Source organism: Homalodisca vitripennis, chromosome 2, assembly GCF_021130785.1.
Source record: "Homalodisca vitripennis isolate AUS2020 chromosome 2, UT_GWSS_2.1, whole genome shotgun sequence".
NCBI classification, from domain to species: domain Eukaryota; kingdom Metazoa; phylum Arthropoda; class Insecta; order Hemiptera; family Cicadellidae; genus Homalodisca; species Homalodisca vitripennis.
The window spans coordinates 14,268,921-14,290,101 of NC_060208.1; the positions used below are offsets into that span (position 1 = coordinate 14,268,921).

The 21,181-nt window shown below is 35.3% G+C and overlaps 1 protein-coding gene across 1 annotated transcript in view; it reads left to right on the top strand.

Annotated features, from left to right (window-relative positions):
- The window catches only part of LOC124353579 (low-density lipoprotein receptor-related protein 2), a 509,397-nt gene that overhangs the window by 417,272 nt on the left and 70,944 nt on the right, over positions 1–21,181 (top strand). Inside the window, exons 3-10 of the mRNA XM_046803481.1 lie at positions 2,084–2,215; positions 8,876–9,133; positions 10,364–10,618; positions 13,441–13,557; positions 17,437–17,723; positions 18,299–18,546; positions 19,437–19,642; positions 20,420–20,611. Coding sequence (XP_046659437.1) covers positions 2,084–2,215; positions 8,876–9,133; positions 10,364–10,618; positions 13,441–13,557; positions 17,437–17,723; positions 18,299–18,546; positions 19,437–19,642; positions 20,420–20,611 — 1,695 coding nt within the window. The remainder of the gene's footprint in view (positions 1–2,083; positions 2,216–8,875; positions 9,134–10,363; positions 10,619–13,440; positions 13,558–17,436; positions 17,724–18,298; positions 18,547–19,436; positions 19,643–20,419; positions 20,612–21,181) is intronic.

A 21,181-nucleotide genomic window follows, 5' to 3' on the forward strand; every position in this document is an offset into this window, starting at 1 on the left:
TCAACAGTTAAGCCGCGATGTACAGTACATTACTGGATTAGTGAATTCCGGTAAGGGAGTGAGCTGATGAAGTTGAATGAATTTGAAGCGATCAAGACCATCTTCTGATATGTATCTTTTTAAAAGATATATTTCTTGGTGGGATGGGGAAATGAAATGTTTAACTTCTTTAGTAACGTCTCGTGGAATTGTCAATTTTTTTCGTCGCCACCAACTGCGCTCTTTCGTGGCCCCTGCTGTGGGGGTTTAGTCGACTGTGATTCCTACTTTTCTTCTCACAATTAGATATAATCTGGAATCTGCAACATCGCTCGCAGTGGGGATCTTCAAGTAACAGATGTTAAATAATTGTATCAACTATGTTTCTACAACTCGGCGTACTGGACAACTTAAATTATAGTCCAATTTACAGAAAATTACTCCCGGTCTAAAGTTTTTGTTCAGGGACAGTATTTTAATCCATAGACGCCACCATGTTTAATTGTAACAATTACGACTGATTTATGTATTCCTGCATGCAAATTTATACCATAATTCTATGTTGTTTCCAGTTGTCTAGATATACTGGATGCTTACTCGATTTATGGTAATAAAATAACAATTATTTTATTTTATAATGTTGCAAATTAAAAATGAATGCTCTACTGAACATGTTAAAGCGTAAAGAAATAATATTCCAATTAATGGGGGGATTGAATGTCGTAACCACTCAATGAGTGTGTTCTTAGACCTGTCCAAAGCATTCGACTGCGTTGACCACGGTACGCTGCTTGACAAACTTGAGTCCCACGGTATTCGAGGCGTGCCTCTTAAATGGCTTTGTTCGTTTTTAACTCACAGATCCCAAGTTGTTCAGATATCTAGCAAGTCGTCCAAACAAATAGAACTGAGTTATGGAGTCCCACAGGGATCCATCCTCAGTCCTGTGCTTTTCCTGCTTTACGTCAATGATCTTAAATCATCGCTTCTGCATGGAAAATTAGTGCAGTTTGCCGATGATACGACTCTCTTTTTCAATGCAACATCAAGTGAAGTGTTGGAACAACAGGCTTATGTTGATATCAACAACTGTGTCCAATACTTTCACAGCCTCAATCTTACAACAAACTCTTCAAAAACCAACGTTTTGAATTTTGCCTTGCGCACCGCAGGCAACCAGTGTGGGCCTGCCATTTTGTTAGATGACTCCACACTGGAAGAAGTCAGCTCTTCAAAATTCCTAGGAATGCACCTTGATCGAGGGCTGACTTGGAATGAGCATATTGACTATGTTTGCGCCAAAGTCTGCTCTGGAATTTTTGTTCTGAGATCTTTAGCCAAATACTGCCCGAGTCAGGTACTGATTACGGCGTATTATGGACTGATTTACCCCCATCTGTCTTACGGTGTGGTCCTTTGGGGAGCTTGCGCAAACACACAGTTTCAAAGAGTATTCAGACTTCAAAAAAAAGCAATTCGAATAATCGCCAAAATCAAATTTTAGAGAGTCGTGCAGGGAAGCTTTCAAGAAATTGCAGCTGCTGTTGACTCTGCCGTGCCTCTACATTTTGGAAACAACATTTTTTTGTGTGAGTAAATGTGCCTTAACCAGAGGCCGAGACATACACATGTATGAGACACGTGGGAGTGCTAACTACCGAACTGGGAGACACAGAACGGTGGTTTATGAGCGCCTGCCCTCGCAGGCGGGTGTTCATTTCCTCAACAGACTGCCCAATTCAATTAAAGATGCCCCAACGCCTAAGGCGTTAAAGACTCGCCTTAAACGCCTATTGGTGTCACAAGCATTCTATAATGCAGGTGAGTTTTTGGCATTCGACTGGGAGACCGCCCAATTAGAAGACTGACTCCGCTGTACTAAGTGGGTAGCATTGGCGATGGATGAAAGAGGCGTAACTGCAAAATTGTATGTGTGAGTGTGTATTGTTGTATGAATGTTAGAAATTTTAAAAAACCCCATGACGTTTGCCATACAATGTAAATATTGTCTTCGCAATAAAAAAGATTTGATTTGATTTGATTTGATTAATGGCTAAGTGCCCTAGTTATTACTTATTAAACTATATATATTCTTTTGTTACAGCGCCCCCCGACTGTGAAAGTGGACAACTATCCTGTGGGCAGTACGTTTGGAACAAGACGTACTGTATCCCGCCGCAACACAGATGTGATATGACCGTGGATTGCGTGGACGGCACGGACGAGGCAGACTGCAGTAAGTATATCGACAGTGTTAAAACATTAGATGGTACAGACCAGATTGGACTCACTGGCTCGCAATGACAAATCGTCCCGGTTTAATACGGTTTACCCTTCACTCCGTGCAGGTACAGATGACACACAGCTGTATCGAGGTACAGACCAGATTGGACTCACTGGCTCGCAACGACAAATCGTCCCGGTTTAATACGGTTTACCCTTCACTCCGTGCAGGTACAGATGACACACAGCTGTATCGAGGTACAGACCAGATTGGACTCACTGGCTCGCAATGACAAATCGTCCCGGTTTAATAGAGTTTACCCTTCACTCCGTGCAGGTACAGATGACACACAGCTGTATCGAGGTACAGACCAGATTGGACTCACTGGCTCGCAATGACAAATCGTCCCGGTTTAATAGAGTTTACCCTTCACTCCGTGCAGGTACAGATGACACACAGCTGTATCGAGGTACAGACCAGATTGGACTCACTGGCTCGCAATGACAAATCGTCCCGGTTTAATAGAGTTTACCGTTCACTCCGTGCAGGTACAGATGACACACAGCTGTATCGAGGTACAGACCAGATTGGACTCACTGGCTCGCAATGACAAATCGTCCCGGTTTAATAGAGTTTACCCTTCACTCCGTGCAGGTACAGATGACACACAGCTGTATCGAGGTACAGACCAGATTGGACTCACTGGCTCGCAACGACAAATCGTCCCGGTTTAATAGAGTTTACCCTTCACTCCGTGCAGGTACAGATGACACACAGCTGTATCGAGGTACAGACCAGATTGGACTCACTGGCTCGCAACGACAAATCGTCCCGGTTTAATAGAGTTTACCCTTCACTCCGTGCAGGTACAGATGACACACAGCTGTATCGAGGTACAGACCAGATTGGACTCACTGGCTCGCAACGACAAATCGTCCCGGTTTAATAGAGTTTACCCTTCACTCCGTGCAGGTACAGATGACACACAGCTGTATCGAGGTACAGACCAGATTGGACTCACTGGCTCGCAACGACAAATCGTCCCGGTTTAATAGAGTTTACCCTTCACTCCGTGCAGGTACAGATGACACACAGCTGTATCGAGGTACAGACCAGATTGGACTCACTGGCTCGCAACGACAAATCGTCCCGGTTTAATAGAGTTTACCCTTCACTCCGTGCAGGTACAGATGACACACAGCTGTATCGAGGTACAGACCAGATTGGACTCACTGGCTCGCAACGACAAATCGTCCTGGTTTGATTGAGTTTACCGTTGCTCGGTTCGACTTTTATAAAGAAGTTGTCTGTCTCTCTTTGATCTTTATACGTATTTTCCTCCTTTTTGTGTGCAGTCGAATGTTCTTTGTTTGGTAAGTCTGCAAATGTTGTTTTATATTTTCTCTGTTTGTTGAGGCGTATATTACCATAACTTTTATTGGTGTCTTGTCTTAAAAAAAATTTTAATGTGTCAATAAATGTGAGCATTCATGATATGTTATTACTGTTTCTACATAAGGTACACGTAGTCTGTATTATTAATAATCTCTTGACGTATGGTTTAATAAGGTACGAAATAAATTTCATACCCATAATAATTGTGTCATATAAAATGTGAAATCGTTCTAAAATGTTCAAATTAGGTTATGTAGTTTAGCCAGTTTAAGTAACATTTTCATTAAAAGTAGTGTTCAAAATATACTGTAAACTAAGGGACATTTATATATGTCCTTTGTCTGCTTTATCGTATGTTATAGATAAAAATACTAACTTGTTAAAAAATGTTTAATACTCTTTCGCCAATAATTGTTAGCGAAATAGCATATAAAGTTTTAATATTCACGCAGTTCATGTATTACAGTATTTTTCATCATTTTAGTACAGAAACTTACTTTCTTGTTGTTTGTTACATTTAGCCCATCCTGCTGTAACAGTGATATGAAATTAAGTAAATATTTGAGTAATGGGATTTTCATTACATTACTTACTTATTAAATCCCAACCAAACACTATCACTAAATTCTATATATTGAGATTCTTTAGAACTAAATGTGGGTTTTAATTCTTTTTACTAATACCTTCCAATTGTAGTTTTTAATGTCTCAGAGTACAATATTACTTTTCATCCGTAGACAATTGTTTTACTTCCTGCGCAAAATTGAATAAATATTACAAAAACCGTAATGTTACAAAACTTTAAAACATTAATGTTTGTACTAAGTTTCAGGTTTAAATTATATTTCTTTAAAATATTAAAAATTTTAAGTAGAATACGCGCAATAATCCACTTCTTTTAATATTTGTAATTATTGTTTTGACTCTTAGGTACATTTGCTTAATCGGATTTCACCCGTTAATGATTTTCTCAAGGCTATCAAGGAGTGAGTTTTGACTCAATTGTGAGGAAAATCGGTTAATATTTGCTGCCTGCAGAGCCTTCTTCCGCACGCATACAAGTCTAAAATGTGTTCTAGAGCCTATGATTTGTCCGTATTTCATCAACCACAGTTCGGCCACGATAACTCGTTTTCCCTTTAAGCCTTTGCAAAAATAGTTTTATTTGGAAAAGGAAAAGTAAATTTCAGCTCCTTGTTAACCCACTAAAAGTAACAACTCAAATAAATTTTTAACCAATTTTTCTGTTTACAGTGATTTTCAATAATTTGAAAAAATACAACGCCTTCAAATCCCGAACAATAAGCAATCGGCGTACTCATTGTTATTGCGTACTGTCGATTGAAGGCGCTATCTTCCCCAAAACGAGAATAATTATTCATGGTCTCCTCCAAGAACACTACAGTTTTCTTAAAGCAATTAAATTACACTTTGTTAAGTAATTATTAATTCAAAACTCGTTTTATTACTTAGCCTGATACGTAATGGTGTGAGCATCTGTTCTCATATGGAACCATAAATAAAAGAAACATGAAAGCGTCTAATTAGGGAAATGCATTTTATTATTTATTTTATGTTATTCTTTTTATATAAGTAGAAAACTACAGTTTTCGAGCAATTTAATAATAAAAGTTTAAAACTGTCGCCATTTTGAAATTATAATTGAATAATATTTTTATATTCCGGTAGTTTACTTAGGATACAATTTGAGTACCAAATTTCAGTGATGTATCTTTAACCGCTTATAAAATAAGTGTTTTTTTTTTTATATAAAAAACATATTAATAGACAAACAGACACACTAAAATAATATTGGGACATGTATCTAATTTAATGTTTTTCTTGTTTGAATTACCTAAACCAATTTTCAAAATATTGGTCACCATTTATGACACACTGCATAATTTTGGTTTTACAAATGAAGGACCGGATTTAAAAATAAAGGCAAATAAAATAAATGTAATAATAAAGACTAAGTACTGTATTGTATCATCTTCTACCGTAATCTACTAAAATTAAGTTAAATATGCCGCAGTTTCAAAATGTTGAAGTTAACAACATCGGTTAGCTTCGCGAATAATATCGCGGCCTACAAAATTGGACTGTAGTTACAGAATTGGACTCTCTGGATTGTAACTAACCCCTCACATCCCCTGCGTTTGATTAGGTTTGCCATTCATCTCTCGGCTCTGCAAAACTGACAAATTCCCTCTCGTGTCACAATAAAAGTGATGGCCTAACAAATATACTAGTCAGTTTTTTAGTATAAATTACAATTTACTGGGTTTTTATTAGAGCGAACGTTTTTTAATCTCCTTAATTTCTGTGGGAAATTAATAAAAGTTGTAATATTTAATTACGTAAGAACAGTTTTTGAACTGAAATCCCTGTACAATCAAAATATCTTTTAAATATGTCAACACTAGCGACATATGTTGTGAGCTTTTAAATCAGACACACACACACACACACACACACACACACACACACACACACACACACACACACACACACACACACACATACAGTTTTACCTTTATCGGACCACCATTATTCGAGTTTAAAATTATTTTCTATGCAGAATATAAATGAGAAAATTAAAATTACTGTTACTAATCTTATTAATAGCTTGTTTTCTTGTCAAATTTTACTCTCTCCTTGAATATAGCGTTGATTACAAGTGAAGGCTTGTAAATGTAAAAAAAAAAAAAAAGACTGTGGTTTAAAAAAGTGTGGTTTAAATTTCCCAAAAAGATTTTAGTATCTTGTGCAAACTGTGTTTGTGTAAATGTAACCTTCAAGTATATATATTTTTTTTTTATTCAAGTACAGATATTTCAAGTACAGTACTTGAGAATTTACATACTTTCTTAACCTCCTTTTAACTTAATGTTATTGAACATTTTTGTTTTACAATCTTGTTTTATTAATATTCACGTTTTCTAAAAACTACAATGACTGTGTATAAATGCGGAACACGTTGTATTGAATTCTGACCGTCATTAAATTAATTTATTTGTAATATAACTGTACAGATTTCGTTACACACTATAAATATTTAATCGTGTTTCATTTTAACTTCTACTGTCTCAAGAATGACTGAACTACAATGTTTAAATTCCTCTATTAAGATGTATTGTTGTAAAAAATATATGCTAAGTAACTAAATTAAAACAACTCTCCACGATCTCCTGGCTTTATTTCGCGTCAAGTTGTGAATAATAAACGCCGCTTTGTCTATTTAAAACTCTGCATTTATTTTAAGGCGTATTATGTTACGTTACAGTTGTATTCCCTGCACTGGTGTGACAATTCTTTTCGATTGTGAGCTTATAATACATAAAAAACAAAACTAGAGTGTTTATATTTAACAATAAATATATATAAGCAAAAAAAGTAAGGCAGTCGCGGGACTGATGTACAGAAACGACTACTTCCTATAACGGGCTGTGAATATATATCTTGAAAAAGTAAGGCAGTCATATTTTCTTTACACTTACTTCTGTTTTCTGCCTTTTGTAAATTACAAATTCTGCTTCGCTGCTTTCAGAGCTTTTATCACCACATTTTTTTATTTGGTCTTGTGGATGAATCGGAATAATTAATTTATTGTCTTCATTCGCTTCCATTACAATTGTTAGCTGAAAAAGAAATAAACAAATATTTACTACCTGTGGATCCAAATAATAAAAATATATCCGCTTCCGTCACAGCTGATACAGACACGATTGTCATTGCCTAGATGTTGACTGCTGGAAGTTTCAGTAAAACATGCTTTAAATGGCATGTTTTATCATGTTAGATCAGATATTTATATAGTTAACGGTTTGTTTACGTTTCTGTAAAACTGTCATTCTACTTTGAAAGCATGTGGAAAACAACCATGCGTGATGTTCCGTGATGCGAAACGAAAGTTTTAACCCGTGCAAAACATACATCTATAGACCACCGAAGTATAGTCACTTCAAAAAAATATAAACACGTGGTAAAATAGTAAATTTTTATTTACAAGGATTAATTAAGTTTTACGTGGAGATTATGACTTAAGACAGAGTTTTGAGTCGAATCTTTTATTGCACAATCCATTAATTTTTACTAAAGAGTTGTCCATAAATTTTTACCTCTTAATAGGAGATTTCGATGCTGTATGTTAATACGGAGAAATGTAGCCGGCAGGTTAGCCAACTGCACGGCACAACTGATAATGTCCACCGTGATAAAGCTGCCAACCCCACTCACAGGACCGTATCGACTATCGATGGTATCGACTGACAATCGAGATACAGTTGACAACCGGGATTGGACTAACTGAACCGTAACAATCAATCGTGCTGGTTTGATTGAGTTTACTTTTCATTCGGCCAGACTTTTGTCGAGACATCAAGGCATTGGTCTGGGTTCGTGCTGGCAGTTTCGTCAATATCATTTATCTCTTGTCGTATTTTCGTCCTGAATAACTCACCCCCCGCTCTTGTAGACCAGTCATTCTTCACTCGAGTCCAATTTTTATGTCCACCCCTTTAAGAATAAACTAATTTCAAATGCATGTTGAAAATCTTGTAAGTTTTCATTATTGAACATCGATTTGGTACATTCACTTAAATTATTTTGACATCGAAGTGGGTTGAAAGTTGAGTCCATCCTCATGTAATGCTCATCATTATTCTCACTCGTAAACTCGGCATTTTAAAGGACTGAAGTGGAGCTTAGACGACCAAGTAGATTGTTATTATTCAATAATACTGATGGATTGACGCTGTCCAAACATTGATAAAGGGTCAGTATTTTCCAAGAATGTCAACATTTGAAAGATCTAAAAACTCATTTACACTGAAAAAAGGATTCCTCAGTAGCCAACTGTACAATTTTGTTTTAAAACATTTAAAATCAGTATAACCATCATTTATAGGAAGTTTGTTGGAACATAGTACTTATTCCTATTAAGAATAAGAGTTTTGTGTCTTGCTAAGCCTAACATGAGGTAAATCAAGTAGGGTAAATCTCTGTATCTGGTGTTGTAGTTGTAAATGTCATTCCTAAACAAGGAAGAATCAATCCTCAGCTTAACTCTCTAGACAATAAAATAAGTATTAAAATATGTAATAAAATATGTACACCGGAAGTGTAATGGATTTCTTCGGGAGACATGGAGAATATATGAAACTGGATGTATTTTTAAAATATTTCAGAAGTGCTTCGGGGAAGTTTAAGCACACGTAACTATCACAAAACACTTAATTAATTCACGTCGAGTATTCATCGAATATTCTGTTGCAGCGTACCGGAAGTGCCAGCAGGACGACTTCCACTGCTCGGAGGCTCACGGAGGAGGACCTTGCCTGCCCAAGGAGAAGCGGTGTGACGGCTACTACGACTGCAGGAACGGTAGAGACGAGGAGAACTGCGGTCCGAACCACGGCACATCCTGTGCGGTCACACAGTTCCGCTGTAACAACGGACAACGCTGCATCGACTCCTTCCTCAAGTGCAACCACCGCAACGACTGCGGCGACAACAGTGACGAAGAGAATTGCCGTTCGTATAGCCTATTCGCTTATATGTATTATAAGTAATCCGCTTATAATCACCCCACTACATCATTAACGGGATGAAAAAGGGCCTGTGTGTGTGTGTGTGTGAGAGAGAGAGAGAGATATTCTGTATGACATCATTTTCAATATACAAGATTTGAATTGAAAGATGTCTATTCAACCAACAATAATTATTTATTCTTACGGGGGGGGGGGGAGCCGGAGGAGAATGTTAATGCACCGTCAGCGTATCCCGCTGGTGAGTAGGACTCCACCAGCACAGGCTCCACTCCCTCTCGGGACTGCTTTCCGCATTACCTCAAGAGGGCATCTTTTGTCAACACAGACCTCCTAAAATACCAAGCCATCGGTTGGGCAACACAGGGGCTGTATTACCTAAATTCTAATTTCTTGGGGTTTAGCATCCCCTCTACATAGGTAGAGGCAGTATTCCAAGTCTGTCTGTCAGAGACCATTTTCCAAACAATGGTGTCCGGAGAGAGTTAGCCTATGGCAATCTCGAATCTCCTTTCGCTTTCCCACCGTCTGCAGAAGAATATGAGGTTGGCATCATCGTCCTCAGCATCCCCATGGGAAAATTCCAAGTTTTCAAACTTACCCATCTTAAACAAGTAAGCTCGAAAGTTGCCATGACCAGTGAAAAACTGGGTCAGGTAGAAACTTTACCTCCCTGTGTTGTCTCTCCACCTATTCTCTCAGGTCTCTAACCAGCCTGGCCCTTTCAAATTCCTCTGCTTTCTAGCAGCCATCGTTCCTGTAAGTCCTTCACGGTGTGTTCTAGAACCGATGTGATAGTTACCATGCCGTTCCTTTCATACACCCGCTTCTTTACGAAAGCGACAAGGTTGATTGGGATGACCACCGCCAACTCGAGGACGGCCGGTTTCGAAGACAGTTCGGAAGCACTCGCGACCCGGAGTACCCCTTGATGCAGTAGCATTTACACTAATTTCTTACTACCTATTCATGTTATTTATGCAATACTTATTAGTGATGCATTTGTTGTTTTCATAACTCATGTTGAGGTAATTCCAGGGTTTTTATTTTCAATAGAATTAGTTTGGTTGTTTAGGAATAATATTAATAGTAATTCTGCACAACTATAACATATTTGTAAAGTAATATTCACACTATAAATGGTTACATTATTTAAGGATTGATACTAAAATGGTATGGTGTGAGTCTAATACACGGTAACCTATTCGGTGAACAGATTTCCCGGCTTGCCACGGGGGACAGTTTCGCTGTGCCAACGCCCTCTGTATACCGCTGAGCTACCACTGTGACGGTTACCGTGACTGCGTGGACGGCAGCGATGAGGCTAACTGCACGGCTATCGCCTGCCCCGAGAACAAGTTCCTCTGCCCGCACGGTGGCCCTGGGAACACACCCAAGTGTATCTCCCGCGCTCAGCTGTGTGACGGCAAGAAGGACTGTGAGGACGGCGCTGACGAGAAAAATGCTTGTTGTAAGTAGTTATTGGTTGTAGCAACTGTAAACAATTCTATTTCTAAAATATGTTGCAGCAAAAATTAATGTTTTGATTGAAAGCATTGTAAAGTGATTGAAGTTTACACTGTCAAGATGCCAAGGTACAATTCGGAATGATTTGATACATTACTTGATAAATATTACTAAATGTTAATAAAAATAAAACTTTTCCAAATTTTCTTTTGAGGAGGTTATTTTTTCAGAACCAAAGGTTTCATTATCAGGTGACTCCACAAAAAATTTACATTATTTTTGTTACAATTAATATTAAAATACCATATCGTGCAAATATGCAAGTACAAAAATATTTGGAAATATTTCAGCCAGTGTAAAAAATTTAGATTTAACTACAGTTTAATTTTTGAATAAATTGAGAAGAAAGATGACTGGAATTTGCAATAGGGCCCTCTTCATTGTTTATGAGTTTTTCTTTATTTCTGTTTATGTGTAGGTAGTGTTTCGCATTTAAGTTCATTGGTTTTGTTACTTCTTTTACTTGATGTTGTGGGAATCTATAATGAATAAGTTTTTATTGTGTGGTACGATTCACAGTGTATTTGATTGCACTTGTCAATCAATATGTGAGTACTCTAATAGTAGGAAATATGAAGCTCAAACGTCAAACTTAATACACTTGCAGAAACAAAGCATTGTTTGAACTTTTAGAAATAAAAACTAATTAATGATAACATTTAATCCAAAATTCATAGCATCCGATAAGTTGTAACATAAAGTAATAAACAAACTAATAAATAACAATAGTAATTAAACAAGATACATTTTAAAAACTATAATTATTATAAATAACAGAAGAAAAACCAATTGTGCCTTTGGTTTAAAGTGAACCTTGCAGTTCACGATAAACACCAAGCACCAAGCACCGGTGTTGTACCCAAACCTGGTCCTCAATCATCCCAGCGGCCTGGAGGCATCAACCGAGTAGCATGCCTTAGAAGCCAATAAGCATTTAGTAGAGCTTTGAAGTGACTAATTTTTGTTGATTTTTTTAATATCCTCAGGGAATTGGTTTATAATTCTGGTACCAACTTGCGATGTGTTACACAGATTTCAGAATTGTTAAAAATATGTTTTATTGTTAGCAATAACTATTGTTGATTCATGTTATAGAATATATTTGGTATTTTGTTTTCTCATGTTTTGAGACAACAAAATACCAACAGCATTGTAGCTGCCTGTGAAAAAGAAACTTGTATTTTTAGATTTACTTGTGAGAAACTAAGGAATGGGGAGATTAAATAATAGATTTTTGGACATTTGCTTCATTTTTTGTTACTAAACTATAATAAAGGATTGGATTCGAGGACTTGGATCCATCTTGATCCTCAGGTGTTAATAATAGAAATAAAAACTTAAGAAATCAGGTTGAGCATACCCAAATAAACCTATTGTGATACACTTAACAAAGTCAGATTCGACAACAGAACAAGCTGTGCGTCAGATTGTATACACAATGGTTGTATATGTCTGTTAACTTTTAAAGCAGCTTTATGAATTAAACATTAGATTCATACCAGTTTAAGAGCAGTTTCATCAACTTTGCATATTTTCATGTTTGAATTTTCTCAGTAAATACCAACGTTTAATTAAACTTCAACTGAATAATTTTGGGAATTTAGTCCGGTTAAATAAATAGACTCACATTTGACCTGAATTTAGAAACGCACAGAAACATAAAACATTCATAATTTTGGTCTGTCAGTCAAAATGTGCTAAGAAGAAAACAAATTAGCTTGGATGTCAATGTATGATATTATTATGGATGTGCTCGTATTTGATATTATTATTGATTAAAAAGCTTTTTGGCAATAAGGAAACCCAAAACATTATAATTGTTTTGACTCGGATAACTTTTTGCTGTAAGTAGATATAATAATAATTTCTATTTGGGGCTTAAGCATCAAACATTTTGGGAATTTTTGTTAATACTAAAATTTCACAGAGGACTGATTTCCTTCTAATATATTTCACTAGAAAGCTTTTCATACAAAAATTTCATATGGAGACCATCTCTATTTAAAGCTGATACAGGAGTTTCTTCTTTACCGAAATCTTGTATGGAAGCCATTTTCTTCTCTGAAATCTTACGTAACTCCTTTAAGCTAAAATCTTATTTGGAGCCTTTAGTAAAAATCTAGTTTTGGAACCTTTCTGAGTTTATAGTTCCAGATCACACTTCGATTGTTGTCTTATAGTTGTTGTACTCTTAGGACAAGAAGCTTATAAATTGCACTTAGTCCTGTAAGAACCTTTACGCTGCTTCCGGAGTGACAGGATATTCAGGATGGGTAAGGTTAGAGGGTAGGGGCCATGAGGAAGAATTAGAGCACTAATCTAAAAGTCCTCTCCCCCCAGAAGAAGGGAAGTTCAGCTCTGAACCAGCCTCTCCGGTCAAAGCAGGCAAGGGGTGGCACACCCTTCTTGAGGCTAGCAAGAACCTCTGATACTTAGGGAACAAACCCCACCAACTTCAACAGTCATCTCCCGCAGTAGACTAGACCTGTCGAATTACCCTTGCACCCCAGAATCTCGACATTTGCGGTTAGTGAAGTACCACTCCTAGACATCCATAAGGTTGCCCAGATTTAAGTGACACATCGGTTTTTGCTGTTCCCATTGGTAGGTTCAACTGGAAGGTATAAACCAACTAGAAGTGATCCCTGATGGGTATGTCCTATGGTTAGTTTTAGTCTTGAGTTTTATTAGCCGCACTTAATTAGTACTGACATGTATTTTGTGTGCCCAAACCTTAATTTTGAAGTAAATCTGATGTTTCGCTAGCCACGAGCAACTGTGCCGCTCTCAACTGCGAGTACAAGTGCCAAGCTTCGCTCAACGGAGGGACATGCTACTGTTCCGAAGGCCGTAAAGTCTCCAACGACAGCCGCTCGTGTATCGGTGAGTTTCTACTTTGCCCTATTGCTGTGAAGTCATTTCCATACTCAAATGATGAATAAAACTTGTATGCAAAAAAATGTATGTAAATAATGATCCTATAAATGTCATAGACATGTACTGAGAGTTAATTTAGGATTTCGCTAGTACTATTCTTAGATAACAGGTTAACTTATTTAGTTTAACTTTTTAAATATTTTCAAAAACGTTAAATGTTCAGGTTTTGTAATTTTTATGGTGAAACCAATAAAATATAAAAGAGCTATTCAATAATTAATTTCATTATCATTAATATTACTGCACACTGATGAAATAGAATACATGAGTTTATTTATTATACATTTAGATAACCCAAAATGTTAAATGTCTTACTTCGTTAATCATTTTTACTCTCATTATCCTAATTATGACAGTGTAAAAACAAAAATAAAATTGGTAGTCATATAAAATGTGTATATTGTGTTTAAAGTGGGTATTATAATTATGGATTGGATCCACTCCAACTCCTCAAGGTGAAAGTGAAAGCTTCTTTTCATTCCTTTTTCCAAGTAAATAATAATAAGCTTTACTGGTAGACAGCTTGAAATTTTTCATTTTTTCTTAAATTATCTTAGAGTTTGTGACAAACATAGAATTAACTACCACATTATATAAAGAACGGTTTACCATCAAGAAATAATAAATGTCGAGTCAGTGTTTAAATGTAAGTGAAAAAAGTAGATAATGAAGAGGTAATGCAATTGTAAGTTGTAAACAGGAGAAATTGTCTTGTTTTTACCCAATATACAAAGTGAAAGTTAGGATTTAATGGAATGAAATTGACAACAGTGTTAAGCTATGTCGATTTAACAAGTTTTTGTAATTACAAGAACGAAACTCATTAAAACTTTAAAAACACTTGTAATTCCGTAGGAGTTCCTTGATCACAACTTAGTTATGTGCTCGATCGGTTGCTCGTTCGTTAAGACAATAAGTGAGAACTTTACATTAATGAAGCGATTCAATTATTTTGAGTTGGCGCTCAAATTTCCTGGGTGCGCTTCTAACGGCCTGTTATTAGTCATTGTAATTGTTCATTAAAAACACACTTGATTAGTTTCTTGTAATTAAGAAGAATTTGTATTCAGCGTTTCTTAAACTTGAGCCTGATTTTATAATAATGTTGTGAATGTAATTTAAGAATGTTATGAATAGAATACTAAAATTCATCATTATTAAATATACTTGTTATATTATACATCTTTCAGTGAAAAGAACTAATTAATAATAGTTTTAATACCAACCTAGCTTACCTAATTTCAATAAATAAACTATTACAATAGGTCCTTGATACCAGATTATTCTCTATTCTAGACAATAATTATTATGGTCTAATTTAATTTAATTGAGCTAAAAATCAGACGAAATCTGGTGTTCCATTATGATAAAATCTGAAACAATATTATTTATAGATGATATAAAAATATGAAAATAAAATAAGAACCTGCAATAAAATAGTAAATAATGTCATTATTTGACTTTTATCTTCCCTTTTTCATTAAAACTCCTTCTTTTAAAAACATATTGGTCTGCTTCTTAAACAACCAATCTATGGCAGAATGTACATACATATATTCATATTATGTTAAATTTGAATTAAGTGTGGTGACTTAATTATTTGAAATGGAAATTTGAAGAAAATTCATAACTGATAATGCTTAATAACTTGCCAATTAACATTAAAGTTTAATGCTATTAATATAACCATTTAATAATATACTAAGTACAACATAGAACACAATTTAATATTTGAAAAAGAATTTTAAACTGGTAGTAATTTGTATTTTAAATTCTGTACAACTAAAAGTAAATACATACTAAGTACGGAATTTTTAAATTTAAGAATAAGTAAAATCGCTTTACAATTAAAATAATGAGTTTTCAATAAGAAATAATAAAATAAAAGTTTTGTAACTCAACAAGATCATAGTACTACAATACAAATTTTACAAATTTACAAATAGCACAACACCTAATACTTAAAATAAATATAGATTCTCTACCAAATATAGACAGTATTTTATTATTTAAAATTAATTATTGACACAAACCTATGATTAGCCATGTATGTGTAACACCATCTGGTAAAAATTTAATTTGGTGCTAACTCTGTAAAACCTTTGGAAAATTTGCTGTAAGACCTAGAATTGAAAGTGACAGAGATCAGTTTTAATGTGCAATAGATACGAGTACATCTCCACTACAGATCATTATCCTGAGTGTCATTTTTGCAGAATAAAAATCTGCGGAGCCAGTGATCAATCAATGTTCTTTATTTAAAGTTTGTTATTGACGATGGAAGGTGTGATAGGATAATAGGATTTCCGAAATTTGCCATCATTATATAACTCAGGGTAAAAAATTATATGTTACTTTTGATACGTTATTTGTTAATAACAATGGCAAACATCCGAAATCCTATTATCCTTTTAAACAATGTTATAGTAATTTAATTATGAATGTGAGAGTTGTATTTAATTTTTAAATTGAAAATAAATCTATTAATAGAATGTTTCTTTACATAATAGAAACTGTTGTACATAGGAAAATAAAATCATTAAAATATCATATATATCACAAAATATCATTAAGGCTAACGAAACAAAACATAAATATTAAGATATTATGTAGATAGACATGAAAATAGATAAATACAATATCTTCCGATTAAACACTCAACAAATCAGACAAATCTCATTAACAGAACTTTACTTTAACGTAATATGTAAATAATTTTATTGGCGGCAATCTGTAATATAAATGAGATGAGCTCCAGTCTCATGGAAGAGCCGTTCAGACGTTCTGTTGTGTTTGAATCACTGAATGAATATTTCATTCAACAGTTCACAAAGACTCTTCTATATCAATATGTATTGGCTGATGTAAAACTTTGATATTGCCTTTATTAATAATGATTCTGGAAAGCTTTTAGCAAATATTTCCGTAATATCCATTATTGTATCCTCATCAGGATTTCAGTGCAATGAAGAGAATTTTGTTTTCAAAGCTCATTTTTAATGGTAGTGGTACTTACCAAATGAGTTATAAGATCCTGAGTGTCTAGTGTGAAGTAAATACTGTATTTTGTGTGAATAAACTACAAGACCATATGTAAATCCTTTCACTATTTTGTGTATTGTGAAGCAAATCTCAAGTATTGCAGATTATATGAACGTTTACCACTTATGTTCTTGTATTAACGAAATCTAACTTTGATAAGCTTATAAAACAAATAAACAATTCATTGCCTAATGTTTATTTTGATCAGTAATAATTTGAATGTAAAAAAGGGATTTTTTACGTATAATAGCTACCATCAACAAGTGTAGCAAAAACGAGGAACGTCAATTTAATGACATTAATTCGACAATAACTTAATAAAGTAGTATTGGCTGTAACTTATATTTATATGCAATGGGATTATATTTAATATTGAGTGTGGTAATTGTTCTCTCATTTCATTAACACAAACACAATTAGATAAAATCAATAACTGTTAAACTAATTAAGTAAAGCATTATATATCAACAAAAAGTGAGCAAGTATACAATGAACACTATCGTCTTAGTACATTTAGCCCATATCTGCCATATTTTGTTAATAGCTAGTACTGTATTGTTTTGTGTTCACATTTAATAACCTGGTAGGAAGTGAGTATTTTGCGTTCCTCAGACCATTAGTCTTTCATGCCTTTTTCCTAAAAACAAATTAATAAAGTTAGAGTTCAATAAAAAATTAATACTTCATTACTGATCTTGAACAGAAAGTAATTTGATCATCACCCAATAACCAATTTTCGCTCTGAGGAGAGGATTGATTCATTGACCTTGTTTGTAACCATAGATCGTAACGAGTGTGAAGAATGGGGGTTCTGCGATCAACAATGCACCAACACAGAGGGTTCCTACACTTGTTCCTGCCATGCTGGATACCAGCTGCTGGACAAGGCGCGCTGTGTTGTCTCCAATGCCAACAATATCAAGGTGCTGTTCGCACACGACCGCTCGGTCTACAAGATGGACGCTTACGGACGCAGTCAGCAGCTGATCGCTAACACTACGGCGGCAAGCGGTCTCGACTTTCACTACACCAAAAACCTGCTTTTCTGGACCGATGTTAAGACCAAGAAGGTCAGTTGGTACTTAAAAATTAATCCTTTCTCTATTAAGTTACCTACTGGTAGTGGCTTATAATAATTATTCAGTTTGAGACGTTACTGTTGATAAATGCATACTATTTCTGATACTTTATGGTATTGTTTATGAGTTTAAAGGAAACAAAAATAAGCATTTGTTTGTCAAAAACTGTTTTATTTTCTGTTTGGGATTTTTATAACAAATATCACTTTCAAATTGATTTCAACCAAACTTTGGTCATTTACACTCTCATCAAACTGATGGAGATTGCATTAGAAGGGCTTTTTAAAATATTAATAAGTAACAGAATAGAGTATTTTGTAAGCCAAGAATGTCTGGTACCGTACATTATATTTTTGAAACTGGTGATCACAGAATATTAATTAGATCGAAGGATTAATGCTCATTAACCAGATCCTTCTTTGTAAATTCACCAACAGAGCCAGATGCTACAGAATAATAAAATACCCAATACTGTTCATACTACCCAATACTGTTTGGAATCAAGCTGCCATTTGGTCATCAATATGGGGGTGGATTATTTGTTGACTTTACCTTTCTGTCCTCAGATTCACAGCCAGATGCTGCAGGAGCCCAAGAGCACAACACCGTACCGCCCGGTACCAGAGGACATCCAGCTGCCTGGCACCTGGTCACCGGTAGCTATCGCAGTAGACTGGGTAGGGGACAAGCTATATGTAGCTGACTCTGTGGGCCAGAAGATTGACGTTTTTGAATGGGATGGACGCTGGCATGCCATTGTGCTCAGCAGCAATCTTACTGGCCCGGCCGACATCGCCCTGGATCCAACCTCAGGGTCAGTGAACGTAATATCTATTCAGGCAGTAGGAAAAATATCTAAATAGTTTCAATTTTTCTAAAATTTGGATGAGGGCAGTTTCTCGTTCACAGTTGTACATTGAAGACATAAAATAGTCTGGTAATTTGGTATTATCGGAAGACATAAAATAGTCCGGTACTTTGGTATTGTCTAAAGGCCACAATTTTTGGAAGAGTTTTTCTTACCGGGAACCTAAAACAATCTACATTATTAGAAAAACCAGACTTATTTGGCTTACTGTGAAAATTACATGTCATCATGATGATCAGTTCTTGTTTTCTGCCTGCCAAAAGAAAGCGATGTCGGTGAGAAGGAGGCATTGTCATAGTGACATTTTCATGATGAAAGTCTGTTAGTGGACTTCAGATAATACCAGAGTACCAATAGCCTTATCAAACAAACAAGATGATACTTAATTTACAAACAAACACTCCAATAATTATTAAATTTTATTTTTGTGAGCCCTTTCATGTTTAAGGAACACATCGTCAGACCCACATAACTGAAATAAAAGTTTTGGCAGATGGCGAGGGAGACACTACCGATTTACTTAATATTTTATTTAACAAATACGGTCGATAATCGAGTTTGGGTCGGTGTTAAATCATTAATTAGTAATTGCAACAATGTATCATAAAAATATAGCAATAAAAATCAAAGATGGCCGTGATAGCGAGATGTCAACTGGCGTTCAATACTTGGGTGAAACCACGGCAATCTGGGCATAGCTAGCACGATTCCTAACAAGATCAGCACAACTCTCTTTGTCTGGTTTGAGACATTTTTAGGTATTCTTTTGATTCTATTAATACTGGGCACATAAACGATAGCGATTAAAATGACAAAAATGACACTCAACGTTGCAGGTACATGTTTGTCGCCGACAGTAACCAAGTATTGAGGGCCAACATGGACGGCACCAACTCTAAAGCTATAGTCTCCGAGGCTGCGTACAAGGCTTCTGGAGTGGCAGTCGACATCTTGGCCAAGAGGGTCTTCTGGTGCGACTCCCTCCTGGATTACATCGAGACTGTAGACTACAACGGGCAGTATCGTTTCCTCATACTCAGAGGTATACTGAGGGTTTATAGAGGTATAATGAGGGTTTATATTTTTGTCATTAGCTTGTATCACTTAAACATTATATAAAGACACATGCGCATACACACCCTCACAAGAATAAATTAATAAATAACTTATGATTTCATTTAGTAACATCTAGCTTACTCATGACTTTGCACACAATTCTCTGCTGAATAACGGGCATGTCATAGCCATGTTCTTTTTAAATGGATTACCAAAAACCTGAGGTATGTGATAAGTTTAAAGAGCAGTGTTTGAGTACCCTGAAGTTGGAGAATAGAACAGTTTTTAAAGTCATCAATGAAATAAAAATATTCAAAAATACTATTTATCTGCACCTTTCATAACATTTGATTGAATAGCTCTTTACGATTTTAGTAACTTCAAGTATTTTTGGCCAGAGTTTACTAATCTTGAAGTCCATTACCTTCTTAGCAAATGTACAAGTTTCATCTAAATCTCCTTAATAAAATTTTATATCCTTGTAATTAAAAAACTCTGATAGGGTATAGAAAGGATTGCTCAAAAGCCAAAGTACAATTTGTTTTGAAATATTTTTGTGGGATACTTATCTGCCAAATTTTTTACTTTATTGAAGAATTTTTGAGAAATTATAATGTGGCTATTTTTATATACCAAGCACCTTCAAATATTTGCATTAATAAGATTTACCTTAGGTGGTCTATTTATTTTTACCCGTCTCAATAAAGTATAAGATAATAACTTTTTATTTAAAGTTTATTAATTTTAGCCACATTGTACCCAGGTCAGCCAGTACCATCGCCATCACGTTTGGCCGTGTTTGAGAACAAAATTTACTGGTCGGACGGAACCAAGCAGGGCATTATGTCGGTGGATAAGTACGATGGAGCCAACAGCATCCAGGTGGTCTACAAGAACAAGGAAGTGAGAGAACCCAGAGCTGTCAAGATTGTTGATGAGCTTGTTCAGCAGCACCGTGAGTAACTAGTTGTACTTGTGTAACTATAGTAACTAGTGGTAGTTACAAAACTGTTGCTACATCAAACTATATAAAAAGATTTATACTACCAGTAACTTTAATAGGCAAAAGCATCAGTATTAGCATTATATGTTACCCTAATATTGGATTTGAATTGGTTCTTTTTTTAAGCTTTCCATTATTGTTGAATTGTTTCATATAAACGTAACAGTAACGACACATCCCTTCACGTTTACGTGCTATAACGTATCTTTCTTCCACTAAATCACTCGTTGTCAGACATTACTCATTATTCGTAAAAAATATTTCATTGTTTTTATTGATTTATATAGGGGGTTAAATGAACATTGTTAATTTGTTAATCTACGTGTAAATATCTAAATCCATGTTAAGCTCTATTCACTTAAAAATATAGAATTTCATAACAAAATTGCTAAAATTTTCTTTAAAATTGTTTATTTTGAAATAGACAGAAACATTTTGTTTGATTTCCAAATCATTATAGTCATTGTTGATAGGCATCTGAAGCAACAACCAAGAAGTGAACTGTCTATTTTGATGATTGTT